Consider the following 24938-nt stretch of genomic DNA (forward strand, 5'->3'; position numbering starts at 1 on the left):
CCAGAGTGATGCTGTAGTTCTTTCTCTCTCCTTTCTCTCTAGCATAAATAAATATAAGGGTTTTTTTTGTTATTAAATTGTGTGAATGGGTTGTGTAGACTATATCTCATGTTTTTAAGAAACTTAGTCTCTATTCACAGTAATAATATACTTAGAGTTTAGCACTCTTGAGATTCATAATGGCAATCCTAATCTTGTATTCCTTTTTAATTCACACTATATTTGTTCAGTACTTTCTGGTCCAGACAAAATGAGGTTTCCTAGAGAAAGTTTCCAACAATTTTGCTCTATTAGGAGGTGTCTATTTGATAAGAAATGTTAGGTTGCATGACCCTTTCAAATATAAAATAGATTTTTTTGCATATATATATATCATTTTTTTTGGATGCTTGAATTTCAGATCAGCTGTATCAGGTGGAAGTCTTCACAAAGACAGAACCTTTGTCATTCTGTAGCTTCTGTGTAGATTGGCTGCCATGAAAAGAAATTAATGATTCATAGGTGTAGTGGCTTAAAAATGGATTTCAGATAATGGCTGTAGCTTTGTGTTTCAAGATATTTGCATTAAGGAACTGAGCTCTTGCCAGTAGTTGAATGTAGCTGACATATATATTTCTCCTCATTGTTTATGCACAGGTGGCACGTGGCTGGCAGGAGTGAGTGCAGTGCACAGTGTGGCTTGGGTTACCGGACACTAGACATCTACTGTGCCAAGTACAGCAGGCTAGATGGGAGCATTGAAAGGGTTGATGACAGTTTTTGTAGCAGTCACCCCAAACCAAACAACCAGGAAAAATGCTCAGGAGAATGCAGCACAGGTGGTTGGCACTATTCTGCTTGGACTGAAGTAAGTTGGCTTTCACCAAGAGAATCATCTTGGGTGTTACGTTTGCTTGTGGGACTGTGTTGAGAAACCTCATTAAACTTAGCTTATATAGGAAAGAGAACCATGATTGATTTATAGTGCCTAACCCAATCCAAACTTAGCAGAAAAGAGCATGATGATGGATTTGTAATGCCTGTGATCATGATAAGCATAGCATATAGTAAATTGGGGATTGGGGCAGTGGGACAGGTAGTTTTCATTACACATTTCAGTACACAAGGACCCAGGTTCAAGCCCCAGGCTGCGACTTATAGGGAGGAAATTTCATAAGTGGTGAAGCAGTGCTGCAGGCATCTCTCTCTCTCCTTCTCTCTTTCTCTCCCTCTCTCCCTCCCTTCTGCTTCCTCTCCCTCCCTTTTCCCCTTCCCTCTCAATTTCTTTGTGTCTCTATCCAAAATAAAATAAATAAAATATTAAAGAAGAAGAAAATTAGGAATAGTAGGCAACCCAGACAACCACTTTTCTATATTCTACTAACAACATAGGATCTTACTTTCCTAGATCAGTTCACTGGTATTGACATCAATGTAAGATTGGTAAATAAATAGATAGCATGGACAGACATCCCCCATGTAGCCACTAGAATTGTTCAGAGCCAGTTAGTTTCTTGTTTCTTCACGTCTGGAAGGACAAGTCAATATAGCCAGAAACTTAAATAGTTTTAATAAGAATCTCAGCAATGGTTTTACTTGTTATTATTATTTTTTTTACCCTCTCAGTGTTCTAAAAGCTGCGGTGGTGGAACTCAGAGGAGAAGGGCTATGTGTGTCAACACCCAGAATGAGTTGCTGGATGAAAGCAAATGCAGTCATCAAGAGAAAGTCACCACTCACAGTTGCAATGAGTTCCCTTGTCCACATTGGAAAACAGGAGACTGGTCAGAGGTAAGAAAGAAGTGCCAATATTTCTCTGGGATCATCTCTGATTCTTAGTCTCTCCCTCTCCATTGAGGGCTAAATTGCTGTGCTCCTCTTGTACCTCCTCTTAAGGGAACAACTAAATGTTCATGAGTGTCTCTTGAATTTGGCCATGGCAACCTTAAGGGCACATTGGTTTTGACTGGACTGTCTACCATAGTAGCCTCTGCTCATCATTTTGGAGCTCTAATCCCTCACCTTTCATTATTTTTAACCCCTAGCTAAGCTGCTGGAAAGGAAGTCAGAATTTTTGTAACTATGAAGCGGCACTGGCACTGGCTTTGATCAGAAGTTTGAAAAGTGAGCTTTCTGCTTTCTTTTCTCTAAAATGGGAAAATCAGGTCTTAGTGAGTAACCTGTCTTGAGTTACCCATTCAATTGCTACTAGAAAACTCGGAGAAAATAGAAAGGACCAGTCTTGAAATTCCAGATTTATACCTGTCTTGCTCTTTATCTAATGAAGCACAAGGCAAACCTATTGCTTGGTACAGGTGACTCCAAAATAGAGAGAGAAAGCAGAGAATTTTTTCTTTTTCTTTTTTTTTTTTTTTTTTTACTTTGTGGTATAGCATTAGCACTATCTGTTAACACACCCAATGAGGTTCTTTCCCTGGTGACTGCGTCCAAATTCCTTCCCACTGTCTTTTGTGGAAACAAGTGGGTAGGGAACAGAGGAAACAGAAGCTCCTTATTTATGGGCCATGGCAGGAATATGGGGTAAAAACAAAGTCTTTCCCTGTTAGAGCTTCTACATGCATTTCCTTATCTCATCAATGTTAGCTCAATATTAACTGTTTACTTTCAGCATCAAATAAAATGTGCATCTTAAAAAGATACCATTAATACCCTTGAAACAACAGATAAGTAACAGTGCATGTGATTAACAGTATCTGATTCCTGGATAAATTAGCTATAAGCCTAGTGCTTTCATTCTGTATTAACAAGCTGCCTTTCCTTAAACTCTAGTATTTGATTTTTTTTTTAAGATGAAAGAAAGTACTGAGGTTACATTTTACTTAGGCAACTAGTACTAGCTAAAGAATCATGGGGGAGGGGTGCACATAGTATAAAGCTCAAGGGCCTGCTCAAATTTCCATTTGAGCCCCTGGGTCCCCTGCAGGGGGGTTGCTTCACAAGTGGTGAATCAGGTCTGCAGGTGTCTATCTTTCTCTCTCCCTATCTTCCCCTCCCCTCTCAATTTCTTTCTGTCCTAGCCAAAAAATTGAAAAAAATGGCCACAGAAGCAGTGGATTCGCAGTGCAGGCACTGAGCCCCAGCGATAACCCTGGAGTAAATAAATAAATAAATAAATAAATAAATCATTTCAAATGATGTAGCAGACCTTAGCAAAAATGCCTGATAAATGGAAGTAATACCAAACTGTAGATTCAGTATGATCCAGTGTTCCTAGATAAAGACAAAAACAACAACAACAAAAATACCTTAATGATTAACCTTGGATTGTATGAGTTTGGAATTATTGTAGTCTTCTCTTTCTCTTTATATTTTTTAAATATTTCATATTCATGGGGGTCGGGTGGTAGCACACCTGGTCCAGTGCACATAATGCAGAGCACAGGGACCCACTCAAGGATCCCGGTTTTGGCCCCTGTCTCCCCACCCGCAGGGGCGGTCACTTCAAAAGAGATGAAGTAGGTCTACAGGTGTCTTTCTCTCCCCTTCTCTGTCTTCCCCTCCTCTCTTGATTTCTCTCTGTCCTATCCAACCACAACAACAGCAACAATAATAATAATACAACAGTAACAACAATGGAAAAAAGATGGCCTCTGGGAGCAGAGGATTCAGGGTGTAGGCACCGAGCCCCAGTGATAACCCTGGAGGCAAAATGTGTGTGTGTGTGTGTGTGTGTGTGTGTGTGTGTGTGTATTTTCTTGGTGAATAGTACATATATGTAACATTTATTAAATGAACATGTTATTAATGAGCATTTATTAAATGAACATATTTAACATTTACTAAATGAATACATATTCCTTGAATTTTCTCCAGTTATTATCCACAGCTCTTTGTAGTAGACGTTGTAGAGATAAAAAACTAAAATATGGAGAAATTATTTGACTCAGTATTATAGCTGTTTGTAGTGGGATTAAAACTCTTGTTGGTTTCTGAATAAATCATGAATGCTGTTTTTTCACTGTTTCATTGTATGGTACTGTGTTAAATTTACTTAATGTTTGCATCTTGCCTAGTGCTTAAATAAATAGACAGTGGATGGATGGATGGATGGGATGGATGGATGGATGGATGGATGGATGGATGGATGGATGGATAGATGGGTGGAAACAAATAAGCCTTCTGTATTTACAGATGAGAGGGAGAGGAAGAGAAAAGAAGAGAGAGTTTGTAATTGCCCTAGGAAAAGGACACATCTGTTCCTGCTAATAAATGAATATCACAGTAATCTCAGTACATTGTTCAGCAATGACCCTGAATGGTTGTACTTTTTATTACAGTGCTTGGTCACCTGTGGAAAAGGGCATAAGCACCGCCAGGTCTGGTGTCAGTTTGGTGAAGATCGATTAAATGATAGAATGTGTGACCCTGAGACCAAGCCAGCCTCCATGCAGGCCTGTCAGCAGCCAGAATGTGCGTCCTGGCAGGCAGGTCCCTGGGGACAGGTATTTTGAATGATAAAGTTCTTAACTACATTCTTTCTTTCTTATCTGGAGAGGACTTGCAGAGAAACAAATTCCAGGGGTAGGGATTTCACCACAGTGCCATTATACCTCCACAGGCACTATACCTCCACGGCGCCAGGTCAAGCACAGGAAATTCTGCAACCATTCTGCTCCACTTCTGAAGGTTGCCACTTGCTCTCCTGGAGTTGATTATTCCCTTTGCAAACCTACATGCATGTCTTCACCCTAGGGTTAAAACACTGGCTTCAGCACATGAGCATGTGAACAAATTCACAACAGATCTGCAGTCTGGCTGATGTTATCTCCTCATATACCACTGCACTGTGGGTCAGTTACACAATATGATCCAGCACCAGAGTCCTTTGCAGGAGAGGCTGAACTGGGATTTAGCAGAGATGTTTTGGCTTCTCATGTGTCAATTTCAAAGCTCTGTCTCAGAAATAAGTCAGACTCTTCAAAGAGAATTAATCAGACCAGAGGATACAGAATCCACTTGCTCTAAAAGGACATTTTTTTTAGTCATTTAGTGTGTCCTTCCCCTGTTCTTAACTTGAACCATCCTTAAAGGAGAAAGGGAAAGTGTTCTATGAGCTAGTATTTGAGAAGTCCTGACTCTTAGAATTAAGTCTTTCCTAATATAGAAGCAAAAGCTTTCTGAGTACTATTTAAGTAGCACACTGAGTTCCCCAGAGAAGCAAAACAGCTGTCTGCTGTCACTTACGTAATCTCTTGAAAAATGACTCTCCCTCCACACTGTCCAGTCATAGCCATGGCTACTTGACTTACGTATTTATTTCCAATGTGCACAAAATAATAGAATTGGCTTTATTATTACACTTTACTATTTCTACCATGAGAATGGACCCTTTTGCATCTTCCCCATTCCTATTTCCCCAACAGAATGACCAGTACAGTCTGATCACACTGAATAAGCAGGGAGAGTCAGTCTACTTGTCCTTCAAAATCTTGCCTCTTCATCTGAAACTGCATAAACCTTGGGGAAAAAGAAGTAGAAGCGCATGTGGCGCAAAGCGTAAGGACCGGCGTAAAGATCCCAGTTCGAGCCCCCTGGCTCCCCACCTGCAGGGGAGTCTCTTCACAGGCGGTGAGGCAGGCCTGCAGGTGTCTATCTTTCTCTCCCCTCTCTGTCTTTCCCTCCTCTCTCCATTTCTCTCTGTCCTATCCAACAACGAATGACATCAACAACAGCAATAATAACCACAACAAGGCTACAACAACGAGGGCAACAAAAGGGGGAAAAATGGCCTCCAGGAGCCATGAATTCATGGTGCAGGCACTGAGCCTCAGCAATAACCCTGGAGGCAAAAAAAAAAAAAAAAAAAAAGTAGGAGAAGGAGGAGGAGTAGAAGAATAAAACATAGCTCAGAGTCACTGTTAAGATTTGAATACAGTAACTTTTTGAACTGACAGACCTATTTTCATCCATGTATGAAATTCAACCCAATTCTAAACAGAAATTCCTTCTTCCATTGCCTGAACATATAAATTAGAATAATGCACTATTTTTCAAAGTATTGCTTAAGAATAACCCATGTTCATAAGATAAATTTTGCAAAATGTAATTTAGCATAAAAGAAGAGAATCAAATATTCTCTTAACTATACATTGTAGATTATTAATAATTTGTTTTTCTTCTAGTATTTTAAACTGACATTAGCATGCATATTATCTAGTACTTTTTCATTGAAATATAACTCATATAGAAAAGCTAAAGGAACAATTCAGTGTTATTTAATGTGTTCATAATTCTGTGCCAGTATAGCCCTACCTAGTTCCTGAATGTTTTCATTATCCCAAACTATCCATTAGGCAGTAAATCGTGTTTTTTTCCACCCACTTTCCCCCTAATGACCAACAATTTGCTTTCTACCTCCATAGCTTTATTTGTTCTAAGTATTTAGCTGGGGGGTAGAATCATATAAGCATGACCTTTTATGTCTGGAATTCTTTTATTTTTTTGGTCTGGACTTTTTTACATACAAAAAAATCTTCAAGGTTCTTGTAATATCTGCACTTCATTTGTTTTATGACTGTATTCTGTTGTATGGATAAATACTGACTTTGATACATTCATTCATGTTGATGATTCCTGTGTACATTGTGTTTTATTTCTTTTTTAAAATTATCTTTATTAATTGGATAGAGACAGTCAGAAATCGAGAGGGAAGGGAGAGATAGAGAAGGTGAGAGACAGAGAGACACCTGCAGCACTGCTTCACCACTTGTGAAGCTTTCCCCCTGCAGTGGGGACTGGGGCTTGAACCTGGGTCCTTGCACATTGTAACATGTACGCTCAACCAGTTGTGCCACCACCTGGTCCCCATTGTGTTTTATTTCTGTCTTTCAGTGCAGTGTCACTTGTGGGCAGGGATACCAGCTAAGAGCAGTGAAGTGTGTCATTGGGACTTACATGTCAGTAGTAGATGACAGTGATTGCAATGCAGCAACTAAACCAACTGATACCCAGGTAAGTCCCTTCTCTACAACTCAGTTACTGCCTTTAGGAACTAGGATACCACTACTTAGTTAAAACAGAAGTCATATCGTAGGTAGGTAGGTAGAGAACCCAGCTGGCTTAGTTACTTAAAGTACATTGACACCTTTACTACTTGACTACTATTTTGATGTACTGATTTTATTGCTTACTGTTGATTCAATGTGTATTTGAGTTTTGTTTTGATTCTTACAGGGTGGCAAGTCTTGATTATTTGACTTGTTTTTGTTGGATTCATATTTTGGAAAATGATGTCATTAACATGATTTAGCAAATTGTGTCCTGTGTTCAAGTAGCAATATGCTTGAGCTGACTTTTACCACCTTGTAAGATCTGATTGTTACATTTTTTTTTAAAGTAGATATAACTGGTAGATAGCTTACTTGGTAAAGTATACACTTTGTTGTATACCAAAACCAGGGTTCAAACCCATCAGCCACCACTTTATAGCACCATGGTATGAGTAGCACCAAAACAGTGGAACAGAGCTATGCTGGCTCTCCTTCTCTCTCCATTTGTCTTCGCCTCTCTGTCTCTCAACCTTACTTGGAAAAAATAAAAAAGGCCTACTGAAAGCAGTAGAATTAAGCAGGCATAAAGCGCCAATGAAACCCTGCTGGAAAAAAACTGATTTTTGAGGGGGGTCAAGTAGTGGTGCACCAAGTTAACTGCGCATAGTATGAAGTGCGAGAACCTGAGCAAGGATCCCAGATCAAGCCCCCCTGCTCCCCACCTACGGCGGGGGGTGTTGCTTCACAAGCAGTAAAGCAGGTCTGCTGGTGTCTTTCTCTCCCTCTCTATTTTCCCCTCCCCTCTCAATTTCCCTCTGTCCTATCCAATAAAACAGAAAAAGATGCTCTTCAGGAGCAGTGGATTTGAGGTGCAGGCCTCAAATAACTCAAATGAGCCCCAGAAATAACCTTGGAGGCAAAAAAAAAAAAAAAAAGAGAGAGAGAGAAAGAAAATAAGTTTCTATAGATAAGCCTATAACATAATAGGTGGTGTTTTAAATTAGTTATAAACAGTTAAGTATCTAAAACTTTACTTTCTAATTGTGTGCTACATTTTACCAGTATGAAGACTTAAAGATATTCCCATGTGTATGTATATGCCTGACATAAGCATGGTGTCCTGGTTAACTGCTTGAACCTAGCTCCTTGCGCACTGGAACGTGTGCGCTTAACCAGGTGCACCACCTTCTGGCCCCATTTTTCTACTTTGTATAAGGTTCTCTGTAACTTTCTTTGGACCGCAAATGAGGAATAGGCAAAATCTGGTGTCAAGAAACATAATTACCCATTTGGTTTGTAAGTGAAGGATGCATCAGGCGGTTCAGTAACAAGACCCCAGCATTCTATACCTACCAGGTCTATCATGTCTTGGGCAGTTAAGGAGCGTGGATCCAATCAAGGAATGTTTGATAACCATTGGAGAGGGGTATGGTAGTGAACAGTTGTGTACTTCTGTTTTCCCATCTGTGGACTGGCGAATATATCTACACACGAACGAGCTCAGTTAATTATAGGGATTTTTCCTCTGAGTGGCTGAAGGGTATTACATATATTCAAGTCACTAGAATATTGAATACATCTTCTTTATCTAGATTGTACCTTTGGGACGATGGAGATGATCTTTAGGTAAATTCAGAAATCAAGTTTGGGGTTAGCAAATTCTGATTAGGAGTCTGATTGAAATGTGAGACTTGAGAGAGTAAAAATATTAAGATAAATTTTTAGGACATCCTGCTCTCTTAACATATTGCAGTTTTTTAATCTTTTTTATTTTTCTCTTTTCATATGAGTAAGTAAATAAATGTGGTTTTAAAAATATTTTTCTTTTTTCTTTCTTTTTTTTTGCCTTCAGGGTTATCACTGGGGGGCTCAGTGCCAGCACTATGAAGCCACTGCTCTTGGAGGCTATATATATATTATATATGATAGCACAGAGAGAAATTGAGAGAGGAGGAGAAGATAGAAGGGGGGTGAAAGACACATCTGCAGACCTGCTTCACTGTTTGGGAAGGGGACACCCCCCTGTAGGTGGGGAGCTAGGGCTCAAACTGGGATCCTAATATGGGTTCTTGTGCTTTGGACTATGTGCACTACTGCCTGGCCACCTAAAAATCTTTACATAGGCTATGTAGCCTCTTTCCCTATATCAAAGTGATTAAGATTATATCCCACCAACTATTAAAGAAATTGTGAATCAACAGTGTCAGATGACTTGTCCAGAATTACTGACATCTGAGGTCTTAGGCTTCTTCAACCTGATATATATTCTTTCAGTGCTGGTAAGTTTTTCTATATATTAGTGATTTAATATTAATTTACAAAATTATGAGATAACAGGGGTATAATTACACACCATTCCCACCACCAAAGTTGTGTTTCCCCCATCCCCTCCATTGGAAACTACAACAGTTCCCAGTCAACAGATACGGGTTGACTAATATATATATCTCCATTTTTTTCTATGGTCCTGCCTTCTCTTCATTTTTAAGTCACACCTATATCTATTACTACTTCTGAATATCCTTCCTTTTTTCCTCTTCTCTCTCTGGGTCTTGATGGAATTGGAATTCTGAGTCCTCTGTTCATCTTCCCTTCTCCAGGGGTATGTACCAGAATTCTACTGGGGATGTAGAACGTAAGAGTTCTGGCTTCTGTAATTGCTTCTTCAATGAACATGAGCATTGGCAGGTCAATCAATATCCCCAGCCTGTCTCTATCTTTCTCTAGGGGGTAGGGCTCTAGAGAGATGAGGTTTCAGGATGCATAATTGAGATTCTCTGCCCAGAGAAGTCAGGATGAGATCTTAGTAGCATTAACAACTTGGCGGCTAACAATATTTTTATATATCATGCTTAAAGTTGTTAAAGCAGTCATGTAACTGACTTTTTGCCCCATCTCACATCTAGGATTGTGAATTACCACCATGTCACTCTCCTCCAGTTGCTCCGGATACAGGAAGAAGCATGCATGCTGTACCAAGAACCCAGTGGCGATTTGGGTCTTGGACTCCAGTAAGAATTAGAATGGAAGTAAAAAGGGTGGGAGCAGAGGTGGGAATATTCTGACTTGACTAGAGAAAGTGGGTTTCAATCATATAGTGACTTTTCCAAAGTAAGTATTTGTGTCATTTTACTCCAACACTCAGTGTTCAGCCACTTGTGGAAAAGGTACCCGGATGAGATATGTCAGCTGTCGGGATGAGAATGGATCTGTGGCTGATGAGAGTGCCTGTGCAACCCTGTCAAGACCAGTGGCGAATGAGGAATGTTCTGTGACCCCCTGTGGGCGATGGAAAGCATTGGACTGGAGCCCTGTAAGCAAGTGAATTCTTTGGCCTTAGAGAAGGACTGAGGGAACAGTAATGGGATGATAAGGGAGGGGGTCCCAAATGTCAGTGAATCCTATCTTAGAACTGGACTTAGTCTGTGATTTAAATTATTCTGTTCCACCTATATTCAGCTGGTATAGATCTTAACCAGATGTGTGTACTTAAAATATGTAAATCTGCTTACAAGAAATCTATTTAAGCCCTGTTCTGTTGGATTGGTTGGAAAATATACTTTTATTTATTTTTATAGTTATATTATTAGTGATTTAGCAGTGTTTTACAAAATTATAAAGATTTTAGGGGTATAGTTTCTCATATGTATGTGTGTGTGAGTTACCATACCACATCCAAAGTCCTGTGTTTACATACCATAACCACTGTACTTTTCATAGCCTAAGAGACATTCTAGTTACTATTTTTTGCAAGTTTGTTTGCTTTTATATTCCACATGCAAATGAAACCATTGTTTTCCACCTCTTTGCCTATTTCACTTGGCAAATTATACAACATGATTATTTAAAAAAATTTTTCTTATTGGGGGATTAATGGTTTATAGACCATGATAAAATACAGTAGTTGGAACACGTGCAACATTTCTCAGTTTTCCACATAACAGTTCAACTCCCTCTAGGTTCTCTTCTGCCATTATATTCCAGGACCTGAACTCCCACTCCCCCAATTCCAGAGTCTTTTAATTTGGTACAATACACCAAATCCAGTCCAAGTTCTTCTTAGTGTTTTCCCTTCTGTTCTTGTTCCTCAACTTATGTCTGTGAATGAGATCAACCCATATTCATCCTTCTTATTCTGGTTGATCTCACTTAGCATGATTCCTTAAAGCTCCACCCAAGATGAGGTGAAGAAGGTGAAATCCCCATTTTTAATAGCTGAGTAGTATTCCACAGTGTATATAGACCATAACTTGCTCAGCCACTCATCTGTTGTTGGACACCTGGGTTGCTTCCAGGTTTTGGCTATTACAAATTGTGCTGATATGAACATAGGTATACACAAATCTTTTTGGATGGTTGTGTTTGGTTCCTTAGGATATATCCCCAGGAGAGGAATTGCAGGATCATAGGGTAGGTCCATTTCTAGCTTTCTGAGAGTTCTCCAGACTGCTCTCTACAGGGGTTGGACTAATTTACACTCTCATCAGCAGTCCAGGAGGGTTCCTTTGTCCCCACAACCTCTCCAGCATTTGTTGCTGCTACCTTTTCTGATGTATGACTTTCTCACGCGCCAGGTAGAAAGGGAGGGGAAATTTGAGATGTGGATTTAAAGAGAATTGTGTATAATTTTGAGAAACCTGCTAAAGCCCCCGAGTCTCCATTTTAAAAGAGCAAAAAGGATCTTTACCATCAGAGTTGTTATGAGAATTACTTCAGATACATGCCACATTCTTAGTACAAAATAAATGGTAGATAATTTCTCTTTTAAGATTTTGAGCCTCCCAGATGTCCATCAGAACCATCAGATAGTTTATCAGAATTATCTGTCTGCTTACTGGAGTTTTATAAAAACTGACTGGATAAAGCAGTGAGTATCAAAAAAATAAAGGCCTTACCTTCATAGAGATTATTCCAATGAAAGTTCTAGCCACTGAAGAAATAAATAAATAGATGTGTAATAAGCCAGCATATTTGGTAATGGGAAAAAAGTCAGGCTGATTAATGGTTGTGCTTTTGGATATGCTGGTCAGAAGAGGCCTGGCACTGTATTGAGCAGGACCTGAACGAGACAAAGGAGTGTGCAATAGGAGCCAAGCAGTGTCACACCTGCTTGAGCATACATGTTGATATGTGCAAGGACTTGGGTTAAAACCCCTAGTCCCCACCTGCATGGTGGAAGCTTCATGAGAAGTGAAGCAATGCTACAGATGTCTGTCCATCTCTCCCTCTCTCTCGCTGTCAACCACCACCTTCCCTCTTGATTTCTGTCTCTATCCAGTAATAAATATTAGAATACTCTTCAAAAAAGGCTTTCTATTTTTTTTTTAAGTGAACTCCATAGATACCTATGTTGTGTGGCAAAAGGTGCAGCAGTGCAAAACCCCTTAGGTAAAGGTGTTGTTGGCATTATCAGGAAGTAACCCTCAGAGCACTGAATACAGTGAGCAGAGAATGATTGGAGATAAATCAAACCAGAGGTTTTTTTTAGGCGAAGGTAAGGACTTTGGACATTATTCATAGTGAGCTGAGGAGTCACTAGGGGGAATGACTTTACCTGACTTGTGTTGCAAGGGTCAGGTTTGAGAAATGTACCCAGAAGGGTTAGATGTGAGGGGGATGTCAAGACGGTAAAGAGAAGCCCAAGCTGAAAGAACACTACAGTCCTTACTGGCAAGAGGTGATGGTGGAAATGGTTCGATAATGGCTGGGTTGGGGGTATATTTTGAATCCAGAGTTGACAGATTTTCCTAAATGTGAAGATGAAGTAGGAGACAAGACAAAGATGCCACCAAAGTTTTTGGCTTCAGCAAATGGGTGAGTGGTTGACTGTTTACAGAAAATACACATACAGGTGTTTGTGACTGACCATTTTTCTTTCTGAACTTTTATCACAGTGTTCCGTGACATGTGGGCAAGGTCGGGCCACCCGCCAAGTACTATGTGTCAACTACAGTGACCGTGTGATCGATCAGAGCGAGTGTGATCCGGAATATATTCCAGAAACTAAGCAGGACTGTTCCATGCAGCCCTGCCCTCAAAGGATCCCAGCTGATGTCCTTGGTCAGCGCCCTTTCCAAAATGAGGACTATCGTCCCAGAAGCACCAGCCCAGGCACCCATGTGCTTGGTGGAAACCAGTGGAGGACTGGTCCCTGGGGAGCAGTGAGTATTCATTGAACTCTTTCTCTAATTTTCTTTCTTCTCTTTTGCTTAAAATTGCTACTGTGATACGAACTTTGGAGCATTTTTTTCCCCTCAGAAAGTTTGATGCAGTGTATTTTCATTCATCTGAATCAATTGCAGTCTCTGTCAGTATGTTACATACTACAGTCTTCATGCATCCTAATTGGATAGAGGAGGGTGTGTCACCAATGAGTGACATGATCTGATGGCTTTCTGGAAGATGCTCTGAAGACCATGATCATCATTCCTGATCATGGCAGGCAGCTCTCAGCAGAGGAAGTTTCCTGAAAGGAAGCTCTTAAAAAATCATTCCACAAAGACCGGCATAAGGATCCCGGTTCGAACCCCGGCTCCCCACCTGCAGGGGAGTCGCTTCACAGGCGGTGAAGCAGGTCTGCAGGTGTCTTATCTTTCTCTCCTCCTCTCCGTCTTCCCCTCCCTTTCTCCATTTCTCTCTGTCCTATCCAACAACAACAATAACAATAATAACTACAACAATAAAACAACAAGGGCAACAAAAGGGAAAAAAATAAATAAAATAAATATAAAAAATTTTTTAAAAATTCATCCATGGGGGCCAGATAGTGGCACACCTGCTGGAGGGTACACATTATCATATGCATGGTCCTGGGTTCGAGCCCCTACTCCCCACCTGCAGGAGGGAAGCTTCATGAGAGATAAAACAGGTCTGCAGAGGTTCCTCTCTGTCTGTCCCTCCCCTCTCAATTTCTCCCTGTCCTATCAAAAAAAAAAAAAAAAAAGATAAAAAGTTGGGAAATGGCTGTGGGATACAGTGGATTCAGAGTGCAGGCACTGAACCCCAGTGATAACCCTGGTGGCCAAAACCAGAAAAAAGATAAAAAATTATTCACTCACATGAGCAATCTATAGCACCACATCTCTGGTTTAAACCAGGGATTAAACCTGAGACATCAGGTCAGCAAGTCCTGTGCCCTAATGTTGAGCAGTATACTGGACCTAAAAAGAAGCTCTTAGTGAATGTCATTTTCCTTCTTACAACCTTCCAGATAAATGTAGTCTTAAAGTGGCAGGGTTGCTGTATACTTTGTGGTAGTAGAAGTGAGAGGAACTCTAAATTTAGGTAAAAAACTGTGTTCGAAGGAGAAGTACCTTAGTAACAGAATGGTTATCTGCAAGTTTTCTGAGAGAAGCTGCTTCTATTGTAACCAAGGGTCTGTATCTTCACTGTTAGGGTCCTAGATGGATTCCCATCCCACTTTGAACATTGGTTTCCTTATCTGTAAAATGCAGGTAACTTTCCTAATTTGTTTTAAAAAATTAAATACGGTGATGCAAATCTAGTGCTTTGCCAGAGTGAGGACTTAATAAATTAAATCTGACTACTATCTTTATTATTACTGTTATCTTTGTCCTTCCTATTTGGATGACTTTAAATATTACTGAATCTTCAAAAGAAAATAGCTATTGAATATTGTAGCTTTTTTTTTTTAATAAATGATTTTCAGGAAAAAAAGTTGTTATATTGGGAGATGATACTGGGCATGTCTATTGGAAATACAGGTGGATTGAGGTAACTCCAGGATGGTGAGGCCTGGGAGTTTAGTTTTCACTAATCACTCAGGGGTCTTCTTTTTAATTGTTTACTATTAGTTTCTTCCTACTAATGATCTTAGGGTTTAATTATTTTTGGACTGAAAAGTATTAGAAAGAAGCAGTCTGTTTCCCACTGTGGTTATATGCTAGTAATTAGTTTTACTTTCCTATGAATACTGATTAGCCACTGAGCATTTTCATGCACTGTGATTGTTGGTTATCTACAGTACATCTCCCAAGGTGCCCACGACCTTCTCCATCCCATGCTTCTCTCTAGCCTCCCACTCTAAGGCTTCTTTGAAGTTAACGTGTGAGCCATGGAGGTAATCCCTGAATGTTCTGTGAATTTTATGGTTGAAGACCTTCAAAACTCACACACGTGTGTTCTAATACTAGCACTAAAACTTTTCTTTCTTTCTTTCTTTTTTAATCTTAAAGCTATTCTTATTTAGGACTACATTTGGGAATGATGCATTCCTTTAAGATTAAATGATTCTGCCTTGCATTGGGTGCCCAATTAAAGGGGATTAGGTAACCTTTTTGCTGCAGTGGACAATGCCATTCTTTCCCCCATTGTGGCTGTTTTCTGTTTGGGTTTTTTTTTTCTTTTCCTTCTAAGTTAAGTGAGGCTGAAGTCAGTACAATGTGATTTTTCAGTACTAGTTTGATGTGCCTGACTTACTCTCAGGAGTGTGTGGATGTACGTGCACTTTTGCATGGCGGAGTACACAAACTGTATGTGGTCTTCCTGACTTCCTTTGCAGGAAAGGCAGCAATGAGCAGTAAACATGGAGTCAGGATTGAAAATCTAAATAGGAATTTAAAGTGTGCAGTGGGTTCTGAAGCAAGAATATCATTTTATAGTATATTTTTGCATAAACCTGAACCCTGTGTGCAGCTTGCTGTGACAATTAGGGGTCTCTGGTATAAGCATAAGAAAAACAAATTCACCAACACTTTCAAGAGAAAGCAAACCAGGAAAAAAAAAAACTATAATTTAGCTCTAGCAAAAAGGGACTGGAGAGAGCATCATTGGGTACCATCTAAATCAGAGGTCTACATTTTTTATACTAGGAAGAATCAGATAATGCTTTTGGTTTTGTGACCCATACAATCTCTATGGTAACTGTCCAGTTCTGCTATTGTAATACTAAAGCTGGCACAGACAAAGCAGAAATGAGTACGTGTGGCTTTTGAACAATAAAACTTTATTATTTTTTGAAATATTTATATATTTATTCCTTTTTGTTGCCCTTGCTTTAGTTATTATTGTTGTCGTTGTTGTTGGATAGGACAGAGAGAAATGGAGAGAGGAGGGGAATACGAAGAGGGGGAGAGAAAGCTAGACACCAGCAGACCTGCTTCACTGCTTATGAGGCGACTCCCCTGCAGGTGGGGAGCCAGGGACTCGAACTGGGATCCTTACGCTGGTCCTTGTGCTTTGCACCATGTGTGTTTAACCTCCTGCACTACCACCCGACTCCCTAAAACTTTGTTTTTAAAGATAAATGGCCCTTGGGTTGTGATTTAGTAAACCCTGTTCTAGACAGAGTAGTTACTGTAAATATTTATTTTCTTTTTCTTCTTTTGTTGTCACCGGGGTTATTGGTCAGGCTGTATAATGACCTTTATTTCCCTGTTTCTTTTATTGAGGGTGGGGGGATGGATTACAGTACAGTTGTTGGCACACAGGTACAATTTCTCATCTCCCTGTGATAGGTGTCTGCAAAACATTCTCATCCCCTAGTTAGAGCCTTTTCCAAATGTAATTCACCAGGACCCTAAAGACCACCCAGCCCCCTCCCTTCCCTCCCTTTCCCTCTGTCCCCAGAGTCCTCTGCTCTGCTGCAATGCACCAAACGCAATCTATGTTTTACTTTGTGTTCATTTTTTTCCCTTTCTTTTTGTAGAGTCAGGGAGAACACTTACAACACTTATAACACTTCTCTACTACTCAAGAAGTTTCCTTCCTGCTATTGGGGACCAGGGCTTTGAACCTAGATCCTAGTGCATGATGTGTGTGCTCTACCAGGTGAATAATAATACCAGGATAATTGGTTCAGGGAGTTTTCATCTTACTGGGACTTGTTCAATTCTGGAAGATGTTTGAATTACTCTAATCAGCAATTAGATTACCAGGAAAGTCTGATTATCCCAGCTTGTTCCACTTGGCAGTTCTTTGACCCATGGGAAGATATATGTATATATTCAATAGTAAACATTTCCACCAAGCTTATATCCATTGTTGGAGGAATGACTCCTTACAGGAGAACTGTGTTACTACATGTGAGGGGACATACATAAAGCAGACTGTAAAAAGGATGAACGGCCATCTTGCTTCTCTGTGAACCTCCTGCTTCTATAAAGACAATTCTCTCGGGTCTGGGTGGTGGTGCAATTGGTTGAGCACACATGTGACAGTGTGCATTGTTCAAGCCACTGGTCCCCACCTGCAGGGGGAAAGCTTTTCAAGTGGTGAAGCAAGGCTGCAGGTGTCTCTCCCTCTCTATCACCCTCTCTACTACCCCCTTCCCTCTCGCTTTCTATCCAGTAGATAAATAAAGATAATAAAAATGTTTTACAGAAAATATATTTAAAAATAAGGAAAGACAGTTCTCTCTTATTTCTCCATTGTGGGTGACAGTTACAAAATTTGTGCAAAGAAACGTTGGCCTAGGAAAATATTTCATTCAAAGAGAACAGAGAAACTGATGAAAGCTCGGAATGAAATTCTGCATCATAGGAATGTAACTAAGAAGCCCTCTTAGTCCCAACAGTGATAAAACTGGACCTCAGGAATGGCTGGGGGCCAGGAGGTGGCACACCTGGTTGAGCACACATTACAGTGCGCAGGGACTTGGGTTCAAGCCCATGGTCTCTACCTGTAGGGAGAATGTTTCACAAGTGGTGAAGCAGAGGTGCAGGTGTTTCTCTGACTCTCTCCTTCTCTACTTCCCCTTCCCCCTCAATTTCTGGCTGTTTCTATCTAGTAAATAAATAAATAAAGACTGTGTACAACCTTGCAGCTGTGTCTGAGAGGTTAAAGACCTAAGCAGACCCTGGGTTCAATAGCTTAATAAAGTACAATTATTTGACCCCAGATAAGTGTTATCTCCAAATTCTGGGCCAGATTTTCAAAAGAAGCAAATCATGTGGCATGTAAAAGCTATTGCTTCCAGAAACTTTAATTGCTTTTGAAGTTAATGGGGACACAAGTAATGATACTGAGTACTCCATTCAGGAATTTATCATATTTAGATACTATCCCTCACAGGTTATACAATTAAAGAACAATCAAAAGTATAGAAAGCAGGGGAGATAGTGAAAAGACTGTCATACCTGAGCCTTCAAGATACCGAGTTCAACCCCCCCCCCCCAACTACCATAAGTCAGAGCTGAGCCGTGATTTGGTTAAAAAATTATCCAAGGAAAAGCTCAGGGGAATAAATATACATACTCAGGGGAAGCTCAGGGGAATAAATAAATATACATACTCAGGGGAATAAATAAATATACATACTCAGGGGAAGCTCAGGGGAATAAATATACCTTGTTTATAATAGGGAAGTCCTTTCCCAGCATTTTAAATTTTGGTCTACAAAGAAAACCATTTAGTATAAAAGAAAACCATTTCTATTTATTTAGATTTTTAATGTAGAGAGGTGTTTAGAAGTAGAAAGATATATATATATTTATATTTGTTTATTTTCCCTCTTATTGCCCTTGTTTTTTATAGCTGTTGTTATTTGATGTCGTTGGTGTTAGATAGGACAGAGAGAAATGGAGAGAGGAGGGGAAGACAGAGAGGGAGAGAGAAAGATAGACACCTGCAGACCTGTTTCACCACCTGTGAAGTGACTCCTTTGCAGGTGGGGGAGCTAGGGGCTCGAACCAGTATCCTTATGCCGGTCTTTTCGCTTTGTGCCACACATGCTTAACCTGCTGCATTACCACTGGACTCCTGATATATATATATATATATATATATGTTTAGAATAATTATACTGGGGCTGGGTGGTGCATCTGGTTGAATGCATATGCTACAATGCACAAGGACCCGGGTCCCCACCTGTAGGGGGAAAACTTCGTGAGTGGTGAACCAGGGCTGCAGGTATCTCTCTCCTTCTATATCTCCTCCTTCCTTTTCAATTTCTGGCTATCTCTATCCAATAAATAAATAAATAAATAAATATAAAAGTAAAATAAAAAAAGAATAATTATACCAGAACCCTCAAAGAATAGGTATTTGTAAATCAAAATTTGTTTTTCTCAGAATTTATTTTTATTTTTTGTTTGAATCGACCTTCTTGTTGTGCATCCCGTGAGTACCCATTCATTGGGGAAACTGACGATCCTTCCTAGCCGACTGAATCCACATGGATCCCAGTCACTTTCAAAGCCAGCAACAGGCAGCTCCTGACAGCTTTCAACCTGACCTGTTGACTGGCTACGGAAGAAGGGCAAACACTAGAAGAAGTAACTTAATAATGATCGACAAAGTTGTGGGATAAGAGACATACAATTCACACCACCAGAGTTCTGTATCCTATCCTCTCCATTGGAAGCTTCCCTGTTCTTTACCCTTCTGGGAGTATGTACCAAAGATCTTTATGAGGTACAGAAAGTTAGAAGTCTGGCTTCTGTAATTGCTTTTCTGCTGGACATGGGCATTGACAGCAGACAGATTTTATTCATCTAGTTTATTTTTCTGAATTTCAAGGCTAAGTTCAATATATTTAAAAATCACTCCTAATTTGACCCATATAGGCAGAGGTACTGAACAGTGCAATACACAAAAGGTTAGATTCACCTCTTTCTGTGGAAAAAGCTAACCAAGGGGCTGGGCAGTAGTGCAAAGTGGGTTAGGCACACATGGTGCAAAGCAGAAGGACCGATGTTAGGATCCCGGTTCGATCCCCCAGCTCCCCACCTGCAGAGGGGGTCACTTCGCAAGCAGTGAAGCAGGTCTGCAGCTGTCTTTCTCTCCCCCTCTCTGTCTTCCCCTCCTCTCTCAATTTTTCTCTGTCCTGTCCAACAACAACAACAGCTATAACAACAATAACAATAAGAACCACAACAAGGGCAACAAAAAGGTGAAAAATAGCCTCCAGGAGCAGTGGATTCATAGTGCTGGCACCTAGCCCCAGCAATAACCCTGGAGGAAAGAAAAAAAAAAAAAAGAAAAAGAAAAAGCTAACCAACAAGAAACAACAGTTTGCAGGTAATTTGAAATAACTGGTTTGAGCTAGGATTTGACAGAAAGTACAAATCAGCCACCAGGACCTCCAAACTTAAAGACATTGTTGCAATTGCAGTTTGAAGCCTGGTGATTCCTAAAAGTTTCATTGCTTTTGAGGGGTAAAGCATTGTTTTACAAACAAATTTATTTTGTGAGTTGAGGGTCAGAGTGAAGGGTACTAGATAACACACTGGGTTTCAAAAGATAAGGAAATTATGAAGGAAAGCACGCTTGAGATGTAAATACGAGAGCTATGAGAAGCTTGTGTGGGAAAGTGACTGAAATGCAAATATAATTCTAGGATAACCATAAGAGGGAGTGCTAGACTGAAAGTGTACCTGAAGAGAGAGTTGTCAGTGTGGAATTCAACTGTGGTTATAGGGAAAGTAAACAATTAAACAGTTAAAACTAATCTCGCTACCATTTAGCCACTGCAGTAGCTATTATGAAGGGGTAGAGCAGGAAATATTACCTGCTAGGAAATGATCTCTAAATAACATTCCATGATGTTGTCCCCAGGTAATTAGTGGAGTTAATATGGAAGTTTAATTTCAGTCATTGGCAATTCCTTAGGCATGTAACTCTACTCCTGTGTTGAAAGGGAACTCAAATGTCAGTTCTAAATAAGCACTTGAATTTTTTTTAAAGAATTTCTCAATAGACTATGGCGTTAGTCTACACCTGCATGCCTCTCGGAGATGGAGAGGATAAAGGAGGACTATGAATGGGTCAGCTTTGGAAGTCACAAGATATTCCCACTCACTGAACACTTGTTTCTGCCCTGGGGGTGTTTGTAAGACATGAAGGGATGTTTTCAGGATTGCTTTTTGTCCACTGTGGATGACTCGAGAATGGCTCTGGCTCTTGTCACATTTATCTCTTGACTTTCCAACCCCTGCTTTTTGTTTTCCTAAAATGGAGATTGAGGTGGGGATTAAACTGTTGATTGATGTTTGATGTGTTCAGTGTTCCAGTACCTGTGCTGGTGGGTCCCAGAGAAGAGTTGTTGTGTGTCAGGATGAAAATGGATACACCGCCACTGACTGCGAGGAGAGAATAAAACCTGATGAACAGAGAGTCTGCGAGTCTGGCCCGTGTCCTCAATGGGTTTATGGCAGGTGGGGAGAGGTGAGAGTGAACTATTTCTTTGTATGTCCTTGGAAAAGGTACAGAGCTGTTATGCTGGCTAAACCTAAAGGGGAAGAGCAAACTCTAGTTTAAGTTTTATATGGTACTAAGTGGAAAATCTGTATTAACTCTAGACTATGTGGAAAGTGCACATAGCCACTAGAGGCAGTTTGGGTATATAAGAGAGGAAAATTAGGAAATAATACAGAGAAATTTTAGTTAAATTGTTTGTTAACCTCTGCTGATTAAAAATATACATATTGGGGGTCAGGCGGTGGCGCAGTGGGTTAAGCGCAAGTGGCACAAAGCGCAGGGACCGGCGTAAGGATCCCGGTTCGAGCCGCGGCTCCCCACCTGCAGGGGAGTCGCTTCACAGGCGGTAAAGCAGGTCTGCAGGTGTCTATCTTTCTCTCCCCTTCTCTGTCTTCCCCTCCTCTCTCCATTTCTCTCTGTCCTATCCAACAACGAATTGCATCAACAAGGGCAATAATAATAACCACAACGAAGCTACAACAAGGGCAACAAAAGGGGGGAAAAAATGGCCTCCAGGAGCGGTGGATTCATGGTGCAGGCACCGAGCCCAGCAATAACCCTGGAGGAGGCAAAAAAAAAAAAAAGGAAAAAATATATATATACATATTGGGGGCTGGGTGGTAGCACAGCAGGTTTAAGCACACATGGCACGAAGTGAAAGCACTGGCTCCCCACCTACAGGGGGGGTCACTTCACAAGCAGTGAAGTAGTGTGCAGGTGCCTAGCTTTCTCTCCCCCTCTCATCTTCTCCTCCTCTCTGGATTTCTGTCTGTCCTATCCAACAACAACAACAGCAAAAACAACATTAACAAACTAGCAAGGCAACAAGGACAACAAAAATGGGGGTGGGGGGAATGGCCTTCAGGAGCAGTGGATTTGTAGCGCAGGCACCAAACCTCAGTGATAACTCTGGAGGCAAAAAAAAAAAAGTACATCTTTAAAGTGAAAATATATGTACATTGCCATCTTCTTCAGTGTTTGGGGTATATTTCTGGTGCATAGACAATGTTTCCCAGTATTTCAAATCACTGATGAAACCAGAAAAAATATTCCTGTCAAATTTAAACATCGTACTAATTTATATGCTTAAAAATATTCTATGGTAGGGGATCGGGCGGTGGAGCAGTGGGTTAAGCGCATGTGGCGCAAAGCGCAGGGACCGGCGTAAGGAAACCGGTTCGAGCCCCCGGCTCCCGACCTGCAGGGGAGTCGCTTCACAGGCGGTGAAGCAGGTCTGCAGGTGTCTTTCTTTCCCCTTCTCTGTCTTCCCCTCCTCTCCATTTCTCTCTGTCCTATCCAACAACAAATTGCGTCAACAAGGGCAATAATAATAACCACAACGAAGCTACAACAAGGGCAACAAAAGGGGGAAAAAAATGGCCTCCAGGAGCGGTGGATTCATGGTGCAGGCACCGAGCCCAGCAATAACCCTGGAGGAGGAAAAAAAAAAATTCTATGGTAAAGAATGTGTATTATTCAAATGAAATTTTTCAGCTTTTACCTTTTAAAGGTTATTTGCTATGATTGAGGAAAGACCACAAAGTGTTTGAATGAGAAAAAACTAGGCCCCATTTCCAGCCCTGGCTCTTATGAAATGTGTGACCTTGCTGCTAAATTCCTGTATTTCATCTATAAATGGAGAAAATAATGACACCATCTTCATAGCATTTAGAACTACAATATAGTTATGTATATATAGCTATATATACATATATCAAATGCCGACCACATAGCCTTTAGTCAAAATTAACTATTACAATAGTGCTACTCATCATTGCTTCTTCTGTTAGTGACTATTTTTTTAGTAGTGATGCCATTTTTATAAAAGGAAGGTTAGAACTATATTAGGTATGATGTTTATTGTTAATTAACCAAAATTATATCTTTTCATTCTTGAGTCTGCAAGGGGAGCACATATTGAAAGCTCTTTGGGTGTTTCTTTTCTTTTTATTTCTTTATTGAGGGTTTAAAGGTTTACAGTCCACAGTAAAATACAATAGTCTATACATGTATAACTTTTCTTTTTTTAAAAGATTTTATTTATTAGGAAGATAGGAGGAGAGAAAGAACCAGACATCAATTTGGTACATGTGATTCTGGGGATTGAACTCAGGAACTCATGCTTGAGAGTCCAATGCCTCATCCACTGCGCCACCTCCCAGACCACTACATGTATAGCTTTTCCACATAACAATACAACCCTCACTAGGTCCTCCTCTGCCATCATGTTCCAGGACCAGAACCCTCCCCCCAGCCCCAGTGTCTTTTACTTTGGTGCAGTAACTAGGGGTGTTTCTATCTTTACTCTCTTGACTACAAAATGTGTAGAATAAAACACAAGAATTAACATCTCAGAGACCTCAACATCAAGATGGGAAGTCATGTCAGCTCACATTCCTAGCTAACTGAAATCATGCATCCACAGTTTCATCTACGTAACCCAGTAGTCACAGGCAGTCATAACCCTCTCCTACTGTTGTTAACTTTCATGACAGTACGTCATTTTGGAGGGCTCTGCTGAAAGGCAGGAAGGGGGAGTCAGGCTTTGAGATTGGCATATTGTTGGTTTCCCAAAACTGCTCACATAGTGCTGTCCTATGGGATTTGTGATTAAGCTTCTGTTATGGGATTGGAGCCAACAGAGTACACACATTTGCTGGGTTGCTTGCTGACAGCACGGACCAAACCACTCCAGAGTCTCTGGGAGAGCTGGCCTGGACACAGCAGGGAACATGAATGTCAGTGTTCCTGGATGTGAGCACAGTAGTCCCGTCCAAGAAACACAACTTGTTCCTGCCTCAGAAGTTTGGGTCTAGCTGGGAGTCAAAACATTATCCAGCATTCCCACCACACTGTTTAGTCATCTGAAGGGAAGGCCAGAGCTAGCCCAAGATTCTCAAATATAAAATACTCTAACGTCATGTAGTTCTCAGAATAGTCTAAGGGGAGTGACTTCTTAAGTGATACCAGAAAACAGAACTGACTTTCATTATTCTATTTGGCACAGAGACTTTTGAATTTTTGCTTAATTTTTGGTTTTGTATATTCAAAGGAAAAAACTGTACTCTTTTTTAATAAATATATTTTTTATTTTAAAAAAGAGAGAAAGAGACAGAGGAGAGAGAGAATACTTCTCAGTTTCGGTTTATGATGGTGCTAAGGATTGAACCTGGGACTTTGGAGCCTCAGAAATGCATGAACATTATGTTATCTCCCTGCCCCTGTTCTGATATCTGTAGTCTTATCCTAGTCACCTGTGTCACTCACCTGTGAATCAATCCCTATTGCTATTTATCAAGTTACCTAGCCACTTAATTTTTTAAATATTTATTCCCTTTTGTTGACCTTGTTGTTTTATTGTTGTAGTTATTATTATTGTTGTTGTCATTGTTGGATAGGACAGAGAGAAATGGAGAGAGGAGAAGACACAGAGGGGGAGAGAAAGATAAACACCTGCAGACCTGCTTCACCACCTGTGAAGTGACCCCCCTGCAGGTGGGGAGCTGGGGGCTGAAACTGGGATCCTTGATCCGGTTCTTGTGCTTTGCGCCACCTGCACTTAACCCGCTGTGCTACCGCCCGACTCCCTGCCACTTTATTTTATTTATTTATTTATTTATTTATTTATTTATTTATGCCTACTAGGGCCTCCTGCCTGCTTGTTTCCCTGCTTCTAGTAGACTTTTTTTTCTTTCAACTTCAGACAGAGGGGAAAAGATTCAGAGAAGGAAAGATATCATAGCACTTTTGCTCTGTTCAGGGAGCTTCCCCTGTGCTGTGCACTGTTTCCAT

General features: G+C 40.5%; 1 protein-coding gene across 4 annotated transcripts in view; it reads left to right on the forward strand.

Moving 5' to 3' along the window:
* ADAMTS9 (ADAM metallopeptidase with thrombospondin type 1 motif 9) overlaps positions 1 to 24938 on the forward strand; it is a 196666-nt gene that overhangs the window by 88947 nt on the left and 82781 nt on the right. For all 4 annotated transcript variants that reach the window (XM_060202966.1, XM_060202965.1, XM_007520619.2 and 1 more), the window contains 8 exons: positions 637 to 847; positions 1606 to 1770; positions 4278 to 4442; positions 6832 to 6951; positions 9896 to 10000; positions 10135 to 10302; positions 12884 to 13150; positions 20952 to 21113. In XM_060202966.1, the coding sequence (XP_060058949.1) occupies positions 637 to 847; positions 1606 to 1770; positions 4278 to 4442; positions 6832 to 6951; positions 9896 to 10000; positions 10135 to 10302; positions 12884 to 13150; positions 20952 to 21113 (1363 nt within the window). The remainder of the gene's footprint in view (positions 1 to 636; positions 848 to 1605; positions 1771 to 4277; positions 4443 to 6831; positions 6952 to 9895; positions 10001 to 10134; positions 10303 to 12883; positions 13151 to 20951; positions 21114 to 24938) is intronic.

The sequence above is a fragment of the Erinaceus europaeus genome, chromosome 12 (assembly GCF_950295315.1).
Source record: "Erinaceus europaeus chromosome 12, mEriEur2.1, whole genome shotgun sequence".
Classification (NCBI taxonomy): Eukaryota; Metazoa; Chordata; class Mammalia; order Eulipotyphla; family Erinaceidae; genus Erinaceus; species Erinaceus europaeus.